The 12,134-nt window shown below is 43.1% G+C and overlaps 1 protein-coding gene across 1 annotated transcript in view; it reads left to right on the plus strand.

The window, feature by feature from the left end:
- SLC15A2 (solute carrier family 15 member 2) overlaps window positions 1-12,134 on the plus strand; it is a 483,947-nt gene that overhangs the window by 212,675 nt on the left and 259,138 nt on the right. Inside the window, exon 5 of the mRNA XM_086957069.1 lies at window positions 1,388-1,480. Coding sequence (XP_086813195.1) covers window positions 1,388-1,480 — 93 coding nt within the window. The remainder of the gene's footprint in view (window positions 1-1,387; window positions 1,481-12,134) is intronic.

Here is a 12,134-nt window from a genome sequence, read left to right on the forward strand (position 1 = left end):
GAGGCAAAGAGTCCATCAGTGTGTGCCACAAAACGTCAGTTCACCCCCACCCCCCCAGAGTCCCGTTTGAAAGGAGGCAAGGGGTCAATGAACCTCCGAGATATCCCCATGCATGCCGATGCAGTCACTCAGTTTGCCTGCATTGAACATAATCTCTTGCCCCTTTGCAATGTATTCTCTGTGCTATGTGTCACTTGTACTATGAAGAACTGATTGCCTGTTTCAACTAGCCATGCTCTCTTTCAGTAATGTACGGCACCCGTGCTAGCCATAATCTGCGGGCAGTGCAATATCTGTAATTGGCTGCCCTGTCCCTGGTTGCACCCGCCGCCCTTAGTACAAGGTGCACCATGGTGCGGACAGGGACAGTACACTCTTGAAATAACTTGGCCCTTTGGGCTTGTCTTATGCATTCCTCATTGACAAAGGTCACATCCACCTTCCTTGAAAAAAGTTAATGAATTCCCCGATTTTATGAAGTCCTTGCTTTCTGGAATTATACATGTGAAGTTGACAGTTCACGGCACATTGCACATGTGAACACATTGACGCAGGTCCTTTTCAGCCATTCACAAGATTCACAGACAGAATTTTGCCTCATTAATGTTTGTGGGGCAGGATTTGTGTGAATCCAGGGACGCTGACATTTTACACAGTACCAGATGATAACACCCAGCACAGTGCAAAAACTCTTGGTTCTCATTGCATATGGTATACAAAACACTATCCATAATTCAATTCAAACTTTAGTACATCTGGCCCATTGTGCTCACTTTTACCCAAGAAAGCTCACTTCTGACTACACAGTATTAAATCAGGTACACTTCCTTCAATCTTATAAATGCTCTCTGAATGTTTATTTTGTTATATTGTATTTATTTCTATATCTTCCCTTATGTCATGGACATATTTTTAGGGACCTTTGAAGTCACACCCAAGTTTCACAAGTGCAAAAAATTAAATAAAATACAATAAACTAAAATAAAATTCAGACAAATATTGAATTGCATTAAACAATTCTGCCATCGTACATATTATCAAACCTGGGGTTCTGCTGCACGCGCTTTCAAATTAAATACCTTGTCTATTTTTAATTTGATTTGATTTGTGCTTCATGATGTGATGTGCATATTGGATGTCAGAGTGAAAAGTTTAAACATGTACTGATGGATCAAATTGTTGAATGTGAGGTGCATAAAAGGAAAGTTTTTTGAATCCCAACCTAATTATCTAGTATACGTCTTTGGAACTATCAGATCGGGGACCTCGCTTGGCATTCAAATACCCACTAGGATGCTAGTATGTTTCTTGAAAGCTTGGAATGTCCATGTTGCAACATTAAGTACTGTTTCTGGTGATTTATACGTTTTCTTTACTGCCTCCACAGGACCATCATTTATCTTTCCCTGGTCTATGTTGTCGGTCACGTGATCAAGTCAGTTGGAGCCATACCTTCAGTGGGAGATGCCGATACTCATGTGTATGTCTTGCCTTTTCATCTAGTTAAGCTGTGTTTTGGAACATTATTTAAATATTACTAAATGATGGTACATTTTGTCTTGAAAATACTTGATTGCACCTCCCAGGCGGGGTTCAGGGCCAGCACTGAGACGATCGACCAGGCATTCAGGCTTCTGCTCATATTTTGGAAGGTGGTGCTTATTGGGAAGGGCTGTCTCTACCTGGCATACATTGATCTTAAGACGGCATTCGATCTGGTTCCTAGGACCAAATTGTGGTAGACTCTTGGAGACATGGGCGTTCCATCGTTAATTCTCAATCTATTGATTCGTCTCCATGAGAACACCTATGCCCAGGTGAGATGGGGCGCCCAAGGTCAGCTAACTGAGCAGATTCCCGTTGGCAAGGGAGTCCGCCAGGGTTGTGTTGTGGCCCCCACCCTGATTTCCTTATACGTGAACGGAGTGGTAAGGTTCCTCCAGGAAGATCCAGCTGATGCCCCAATCCTGGAGGGCGACAAAGTGCCAATGCTCCTGTTCGCTGACTACACCTTATTAGTGTCAAAGACCCTACCTGGGCTTCAAAAATTACCAGTCCTTTTGTGAATCACGAGGTTTAGTCATCAACACCACTAAAATGAGGATCATGGCTTTTAACTCCCATAAAACCTTTAGGAATAATCTTACCTTGAATGACATCCCCCCCGGAGAGAGTTAGCACTTTCGAGTACCTGGGTTTTCGACTCTCTGATAAAAATGCAATGGGGGCCTCATCTTGCAAAAATGCTCATAAACAACAAATGGGTAACCAGGGCAATAATCAAAGAACATGGTTCCTCGTACAGTAAGCCGGTTGCCCCGGCTCTTGTAGTGTATGAAGCTGAGGCAGTTAGCTCAGCCCTCCCTTGCTGACATTGACCTAATGAACAAGACACTAAAGAGAGCTCTACAGTGGTTAACTACGAACCATCTGAAACTAAATGCCCATAAAACTGAATTCCTGTTAATTTCACAGACGAAGAACCGTCCTGAGGTAAAGGGATTGACAAAACTGGTGACCGCGTTGGACTGCACCCCGACCCTAGTCAATTCAGCAAAATCACTGGGAATTACCCTAGATGAGAATCTGAACATGAAAGACCACATAAACTCAATGGCCAAGAGCGCCCGCTTCCATCTGAACTATTTAAGAAAACTGAAACCATACATCTCAAAGGCAGACCTAAAACTGGCTGTACAATCCCTAGTTATTTCAAGGATCGAATACGGTTGCACCACGTTAGCGGGACTACCGAAAACATCCACAGCACCACTAAAAGCCTGTCTCAATGCAGCGGCAAGACTGATCACGGGATCGAGGAAATTCGATCACATATCTCCTCACCTGAAAACACTAAACTGGCTACCCTATGAGGCCAGAATCCAAATGAAGATGGCCTGTATTACCCACCGAGCAGTTCACTGCAACACGCCGAGATACCTGGCCAAGAAAATTAAGCTATCGGGAGGCAACAGACCAACTAGAAGCGTCAACGAACTGCTACTGAGGCCAGCCTTTTTCCGGAAGAAAAAGACTTACGACCGAGCGTTCTCAGGAGCCGCCCCCAGAGTCTGGAACTCAATACCTCCGAACATCAGGAAGATTCAAAATTTGATAACATTCAAACGCGAACTGAAGAACCACATGATGAGCAAATACCTCTCATAGAGTAGCGTACAGATTAGTGATGAAAACATCTACACCAAAGAGAGAAGGCCTCAACCTAAACTTCCTGAAGATCAATTATCTGCCAATTGACTGATTTCATGTTTAAACCTTGGCCACACACTTTACTACTACCTCAAACGTATATGACCCGATATCGATAATCTCTCAGATAATACTATATACGCTCTACCTCATTATGTTTTATTGCCAGGATCCTGGTTACATGGCAACACTCTTTACTCCTTAATGCTATTTACACATGTTATTTGCACTGTTATACTATATAACCATACCTCACCCACCTCCTACTACTAACTGGATGGGCGAAAGAACTCTTACTTATAATCTCCCTTACAGATTATCCTAGCGTTTTATATGTCATATATATCTGTTGTTACAATTGCCTCCATAATGTCTGTAATCTACCCCTTACAACTTATCTCAGTGTCTTATACGTCATATATATATGTTGTTACAATTGCCTTCATAATGTCTGTAATTTATATCACATGTGAAGCGCTCTGATACCCACGGGTCTTGTCCGCGCTATACAAAACTCTATAAATAAATAAATAAAATAAATAAAGCTATGGGGGTTTGAAAATGTCGAAGAACTAAGTAAGTCTGAGCACAAGTGGATTTGGTATCAGTTCCATGCAATACCCCAGTAACACCTTTAAAGTATGACATGGGCAGATGGTCGATTAAGGATATCATCAAGCTTCGCCCATTATGCTTCTTGGCTTGGCTGAGGCGTGCCACTAAACTTGCCAACTACGCTGCAGCCCTAACAGAGGTATCAAACTTATATGTAGGCAACAGGGTCAATTGTATATCGTGCTAAAGAAAACTATTATACGACTTGGCCTCAAAGAGTCCTGGGACACCCAAATCCCTCTGAGCAAGGAGGAACTTAAAAACCATTATTGGGATTGGGTTGACCAACAGGAGCATAGCTACCCAGATAGGGGGAGATTAACAGATGAATTCCTCATGGTCAAGCATAGCTGAGGCTTAGAGCCTTGCCTGGACGTGATTCAGGTCCCACGGGATAGGGCCCTTGTATATCCAGTTCAGGTTTGGCTCACTCCCTGTTAATGCTGTTACATCAAAGCGGCACTCAGTAAATAATAGAACTGAAAGCTGCCCTTGTTGTGGAGCCCTGCTGGAGAGTGTTGCCCATGTCATGTTCGCCTGCCCACCGTATAGGATTGCTAGATCCAATTGGCTGAGACCCGTTTGCAGTGGCATGGGCACACATGATCCTCGGGCAGCCCTCCACATTTTAAAATCTTAACCTAGTGTCCTCTTTTCCTGCGAGGTGGCCACGTTTTTGAGCCATGCTTGGCTACTTAGGCACTACGCTCTGCTAGGGGTGACTTTACCCTAGGCCTTGCTCCATCTATGTGGCAATAAAAATGTAATGTCCTATTTAATAATCTTGTAGATTAGTTGTACACCGTTTTTAATTTAGAACATTTTTCATGATGGACATAACACCCGCACTTTATATAAAATGGCTGAGATTAACTGTTTTATATATTACTTTTATCTGCGCCATTGTACAATTTCTATCTTGGGTACTTGTTAGGGCATGAATTCGTTTTAATCTGTGCATATTTTTCATGAAAGTACGTTTTCGTGCTATTTATCTTATTTCTAGTTTTTTTTAATTGTGTTAAAATGCTGCGTAATCACATCTCTAGTTAACTTGTTGTACTTAAAGGTTTGTTAATAGGAATCTATGTTTTTATCCTTTGTACAAATGTTAAAAAATGCTTTTATTACACAACGTTTCCGAAATAAAGCTATTGATGATGATGACAGGCATCTCAAACCAAAGGCCAGACCACACAACGAAGAAAATGTTCACATTTTTAGATACACATTGTTGAAACCACCGACACTACTGCTTCTTTTTTTGTCGTCTAAAAAAAGCTAGAAAGTCCATTCTGAGAAGCTAAATATTTCACGAGCAATTTGAGTACTAAGGTATTACATCTTTTCTGGTTGATTGTCACTTGCCTGGATTCTCTTTTCCCATATTCTATACTACCCTATGTGTTAGCCAAAAGTGCGTGGAAGAAGTTTTATCATCTGTTACCCTTTTTAGATCTTGACAGCTGTTGCTATTTATCAGTGAGCCCATGTTGCCAATAAAAATATGCATACATAGAACACAGAAGAATGTGCTGTTGCTCAACCCTCTTTAGTCAATGGCTGTTCGTATTTGTTCAATGGTGCCATTGACTGCATGGTGCTATTTGTAAAGCCATGGCATGTCGGGAAAGAATATATGGGGCTTTAAGTAGTTCCCAGTCGTAAACCCTCCACTGTGGGGCTGCAATCTTCTTGTCTTTGCTCCACTCCTGCCTACAACGTCCCCTACCCAAGCCAAGTGCAGGTTATGACACGAGCTGTACATCGCCATCACGTTCTGTCTGGTTCAAACTAGCTCCTCGTTCTTGTCTTTGACTGTGCTGTTGGATTTGCTTCGCAGCATCGATTGACAAAACCGAGCTATTCCAAAATGGCCACTGTGTATGAATGTGCGCATCGCACAGCCATTTTGAATGAAATTTCTGAAAAATATAAGAACCTCCGTTACACGCAAAGTGGCCATCTTTTAAAGGAGTTGTTTACGTTTTGCTATATCTGTACAAGATGGCCTCTATGAATATGTTTCACTTACAGAAGCCAGCAGCTGTAGGGAAAAATAAACTAGCAAAGCCAATAGGACGGTGCCTGGTAGCAAAGGGAAGACGACTTGGCTTTGTTAAGGCATGTTGCTTAGGGACTGAATTATTATAGAAGCAGCACTGTACAATGAACTACAGCTGTATTTTCTCAAAACCTGACATTTATGTGATATTAATAAATAAAAGTCCAACAGAAAATAACGAGCCCTACTTCGCCGCGCCTGCTTTCCACAACAGTTTTTCCTTGTTTCTGATGTAATGGGGAAGAAAACGTTTTCAAAAAGATTTGCTGGACTCATTGCTACACAGTGACCTATTTACCCCCCAAGCATCATTCGTCTATCCTTGTTGATGTAACCTTTGATGTAGAAGATCCCTGATGGGATGACAACGACTGCTGGCAGGTCTATGAATGGGGATGTATTATTCTTCACAGCAACGTCTTTAATAGCTACTTTTGTATTGCTTGCTAGTTCCTTTCAAGGTAGCAAAGCTCTGGAATTTGTAGAATACGGCAGTTGCTTTCCCCTCCTAAAGTAGAGGCATTCTGTCTTTCCTGATGGGAATGAAATTATGAAAACAATGTTGTTTGACTGTAAAGCTTTTCTGAACCCGTCTTCCACCACGCATTAGAATGAAAATGTGCAAACGTTTACATGAACTAGACTACTCAATTCAGCATAAAGGTATCCTGAAGGATGCAATAATTCCTCCTTATCCAAGATGCATAAATCAGGAAATCTATGTCGTGTTAAATAGCGATGGTGGTTGGGCTACCAGCACTGATGTGCTTTTCCTGGAACTACCTTGCACAGTGTTTCTGAGACAAAAAATATAAGAAATGTGATATGACATGTTACAATGTCCCTTATGGACTTGGAAAAAAACTGGTGTGTCTGGGCACTTGCTTTTCAGCAACAAACCCCTCTGTGTTCATCCACAGTATATGGCAAACATTAAATAAATACAAGTAGTATTACAATCATTTTATGGTATTGACTGAGGACCACCACCCATACTCAGAAATTCATATATTAAAAAACAAATAGAGAAAGAATTGCATGCACATTAAAGCACTTAGTCATTTTTCAAAGAGATTGCCATATTTTAGGGTAAATCATTTTGAACCATCATTAGGATGTTTCATGATCATATGAGCCATTTATCCAGTTTATTTTCCTATCGAGCAGCTGATGTGTTCGACACTAATAGAGACTTTTCAAGGCTTTCTTTGACTTAACATTACATTTGAGAATATTGAGCCATTCCATTAAAAACTCCGCACTCGTGTGAATGCTGAGAAAAATACTCAGCTGTGATGTGCAGATCTCTCAAACCTACACACAATATCTTACATTTTAAAGCATCACCTAGGCGATAGGGGGCTCTCATATTTCAATGTGAAACAAGACAGGTGATTTATAGGGGTTGGTGGAGTTTGTGGAGTACTAAGTGGCATTCCGCAGATTTCAGCAGACTTCTGCTCAGCCCTAAGTTAGGGTATATAATTTAGGCGCAATGAGCAGAGTAGCTAGAGGTTATAAAGACATGGCCTGACTCTAGTAGTAAAGGAGAATGAACAGATGAATGCTGGAGACCATGAAATCATTTCTTGTCAAGAGTAGCAAAGGCAGCTGCACAGAGCTCAGTCTTGAGACCACATAGGCTTTCCCTGTGAACAGTGGCTGAGGAAATTATGAGAGGCAATGCTGGAGACCACATGAGTATTGCCTGTCAAGGATGGATAAACAAAATAACAGCATTGAGGGTGGCTATGTAGACATTGACAGGCAAGAGTAGCAAAGTGGGATGTGGATACCGCGTAGATATTTCCAATCAGGAGTAGCCAGTGGGAATGAGGAGAGTGGCAGCTGGAGACCGCATAGGCATTGCCTGTCAATAGTATCTATGAAGAATAGGCTGATAAAGCCTAGGTCATATGAGTGTTGCCTGTCAAGACCACCAAGGAGAATCAAGAGGAGTTGAGTCAGGAGACAACATAGGTCTCTCCTGTATGCAGCAGCTGGTAAAATAAGCAGAGTGGAGCATGGGGGCCACCTAGGTACTGTCTGTCACAGGAAATTAGCACAGTGGATGCTGGAGACAACAGAGGCATTTCCTGACAAGTGAAGCTAGGGGAAATGTGCAGAGTGATGGCTGGAGACCATGTATGTTGCCTGTCAAGACTCACAAGAGGGCAGGCAAGGAACAGCGTGGTGTCAAGGGGACCATGTAGGGTTTGCGTACCAAGGACAGTGAGAGGGAATGACGAGTCAGTGGTGTGGAAACCCATATCTGAGAATACATTTTAAAACTGCATTGGTTATCCTAGAAAATCTGGCCTACAATAGCTCCATTAAATTGCGAACAGCACAGGAGGACCAGAGGACAAGGTGTGAGTGGGGTGAGGGGTGCTGGAAATTGCTGGAGGCTAAGTCCCCCTAGCCCGGTTTTGCAGAAAGGCAGGATTCGTTGAGCTGTAACAACCACAACAACACAACGGTCATCTTTCCACATTTTTGGCAGCCATTGAATACATCTATAGCTTGTTTAGCACTGAACACATTGTCTAGGAATACCATTTCGGCAAGGTATATACAAACACCCAAACCCACCTCTGCCAATCACCACATGGGTATTTTCCTGCTGCAGATCCCTGAAAACCACCTCGGTCAGGTACGCCAGGCTAAGGAGGAAGGTGCAGGACAGCAGGACCCAGAATGCCTGGCTGTCCCCCACCACCTGCTCCATGTCGCCCTTGAGCAGCGAGACCCCAGCCTCCAACAAGGACAGCAGGCAGAGACTGCAGGTCAGCAGTCAGAATCGGGTAGTAACGTCCTAACTAGAGTGAGATAAAAGTTTTGCCTGTTGCTCCAGAAGCTTATGTTGGTCTGAGTAAGTTTGTTCCAGGGCAGAAGGGTGGATGCTCCCAGCACAGCAGCAGTGAGGGTTGTTTCTGCCGGAGCAACAGGACGCCTTATTCCCATCTACCAGCAGTAGAGGTTTCTTTGGAACAGGAGGCAGGCCCTAATTTTTCCAACCAAACACAGGGAAGTCCAGTGCCACCATAACTCCTGTGCAATCTCAGCTAAGTGCACTTCAACTCTGACAACAGACTACATCTGGGTTTATCAAAGACAAAATATGTTTAGAAACAATGACATCCTTTGCTTTCATTCTAACTCTTTTGTCCCAAACAGATTGTCTACTAGGAGTCGGCGGCGGGGATAAACTCCGCTATGTGGTGGAATCAGAGTTTTTGTCATGCGGAGTTGTAAAACTCCACTGGCGTAGTGAATTTCACTGCCGACCCCTAGACTGATTTACCAATATATCACTTGTTTTAGTACGAAGCAGCTATTTAAGCTGTGCCCTGCCATTCATTTTATATGTTGGGCCACATTTTGGATAGCCACAATCTTAAAATAAAACACAACCGCTACTGCTTGAAATGGAATGGAATGGTATTTTTAGAGTGCATTACATCCAAAGGTGTCAACGTGCTAAAGTCAGTAAAGGAAAACATCCGCTACAACCAGAGAGCTGCCACCACAGGATGGGGAAGAACCACATTTTCAGTTGCTTACAGGAGGCTACAAAGTATTACAAGCTTGCAATATGAGTAGGCAGAGAGTTCCATACTTTACATGCTGCTACCGGAAAGGAGCAGCCACCCCTCTCAGATTTCCGGAATTTGGAAATGGTCATCTTCCTAAGAGAAGATTATCTGAGCAGTCTTTTTGGAGTATACCAGTGAAATGCTGTTCTCCGAGGCACCTGCCCTTTTTGATGAAGAGCCAGAAATACCATGCAGAGCACACTTCCTAACAGGCAGCCAGTGGAGGGGGTGCATGTAATCCCTAACTGAGAGTTTTTTAGGAACATTCAGGACCTCTCAAGTTGCCACATTCTGAATGACCTGCAGTCTGTTAAGTGAAGGCTTATTAATGTTTAAGTATGGATCGTAGCAATAATATAGGCGCAATGTGATTAAAGCAATGGCCTCTGCTACTCTGAGCTCAGCTGGAATAAGTGGGAAGTTCTTTTTCAGAATTGCAATGATAAAAAAGCAGAACCTCATGGTTCTATTCGGTGTCAAAGGCAAGCAAGTTATCAAAAATAACCTCTATGTTTTTAGCTGAGGCCACTGGGGAAGGTAATGGACCAAACATCTCAGGCCACCAGAGTTCAAACCACACTGATTGCTGTGCCCCATTGACCATTATCTATGTATTGTCAGCATTTAATTTAAAGCAATTCTTCTTCATCTATTCTCTGAGCTGATCATAAAGAGTTTGAACTTATCAGCTACCACGGGCAGAAATCTGTTATAGAAATGATAATTTGGGTGTTGTCCACATAGGACAACACATGAAAGCCAAACAACTGCACCAATATAGCAGGGGGGCCAGGGGGGCAACATAAATGTTAAATAAAGTAGGGCTTAGGGAGAACCACTGTGGTACCCCACAAGATAGCTTGAACGGTTTGGCCCTGCAATTGGTGCAGCAGATTGTTTGAGTCCACCAGGGATTTGATTCAACAGCAACCTCGTACACACAAGGATCAGCCCATCAGTCGTTGGTGTCCACGTTTATGATTAATTGTGGAAAACAGAACTCACAACACCAGCTTTCCCTCTTCCCTCAACCACTGCCAGCCGCAGGCTTATCTGAATGCATCAACGGTTTCCGCGGATCCTCCGACTCCACAGATTTTGCCGTGCAGTTCAGAGCTGTCCTTGCTTGGATCACTGACGCATTGCCGCTTTCCTTGCTAAGGGGATGAGGGTGGTGGCGGATTTAACAAATCCAGCACAACTGCTTGGGTATTCCCGCCGGTGCTCCAAAACAAAGGGTGCGTCACTGCTTTGGACCTCCCTGGCACGGTGCACTATGAATTCACCAGCAACCTCGTACACACATGGATGATGATGCCATGAGAAGAGCCAACATTGTTTTATTAGTCGGCCACTATCGCTGTAGATAAAATCTATTGCTCTTCAGCCATTGGTGTCCATGTTTATGATTAATTGTGGAAATCAGAATTTACAACACCAGTTTTCCCTCTACTCTGAACCAATGCCAGCCACAGGCTTACCTGAATACATCAACGGTTTCCACGGGTTCTCTGACTCACCGGATTTCGCTGTGCAGTTCAGAGTTGTCCTTGCTTGGATCACTGACATGTTGCCACTTTCCTTGTTAAGCTGATGAGGGGGGTGGCGGTTTTAACAAATCCAGCACAACTGCTTGGGTATTCCTGCCACTTCTCTTCGCACTGTACTGCTGTCTTCTGGCATTATCACATTTGCGCCGAAGGTGAATTTTTGCCTGTTATCGTAGTCGGCTTGAACATGCACAAATTTGTTGGGCTTTGAGGATTTTGATTTTCTCTTCCTGCTTTCATGGCATTTCTTTAATTTCATCTCTTGATTTCTTTATGTATTGTGTCATTTTTAATTTATTAAGGTCTTCATTGATTTTATCAATTTCATCCAGAATCTTTTACGGTCTATCTCAGCATATTTAATTAAAATGTTGACTAGATTCATAGAGGCTGCGAGATTACTTTCTCCCCACTCCCTGTCCATATTCGGATATGGCTTATCAAAACTCGGGGTGAGCAAGATCCTCAGTCCTCGTGGGACTTTTCCTACTTCCACATGCTTTGTTAAAGATTTATGCTCCCAACATTTTGTAATCTCGGTTTTCATATTCTCTTCCAGGTTCTTTAATAGTATCTTAGCATCAGTTTCTTTGTTAGCCCCTCTTTTCTGCTGATATGAGTGACTTGTGGATGCTTTGGGCAGGGTACTGAATAATTTGTCTGCCGCTGCTTCTCTTTCACGTAACGCTTCTGCACACATTGCAAGGTGTTCTTATCTCAGTGAGCTTAAGCCTAATGTTAATCAGCTTACTTTATAACTGCCTTGTATCATACCTCCCCACCTACGCCTTTTGCCCTATTACTCACTGCCTTGATTTTGCACGCCGACGGGTTCTCCGACCCAGCCGCTGTCATCCTCTGGTCGATTAGAGTATATTCGGCAGCAGTAGGTGGCAGACACCGATGTTCCACCACAGATACTCATACTTTGAATGTCGGTTGAGGGTGGCTGCCTGCTTGTAGAGAGGGACTCCGTCGCCGGAAGCAACCAACTTACGTAAATTAAATCATAGACTTGCAGACTCTCACAACCTCCCCCTGGCAGTGAGAAAGTGGCAAACCCAGGATTCTTTGGCAAGATGTTTTTATTTAATCCTC

Source organism: Lissotriton vulgaris, chromosome 2_1 (genome assembly GCF_964263255.1).
Source record: "Lissotriton vulgaris chromosome 2_1, aLisVul1.2, whole genome shotgun sequence".
In the NCBI taxonomy this organism is placed as follows: domain Eukaryota; kingdom Metazoa; phylum Chordata; class Amphibia; order Caudata; family Salamandridae; genus Lissotriton; species Lissotriton vulgaris.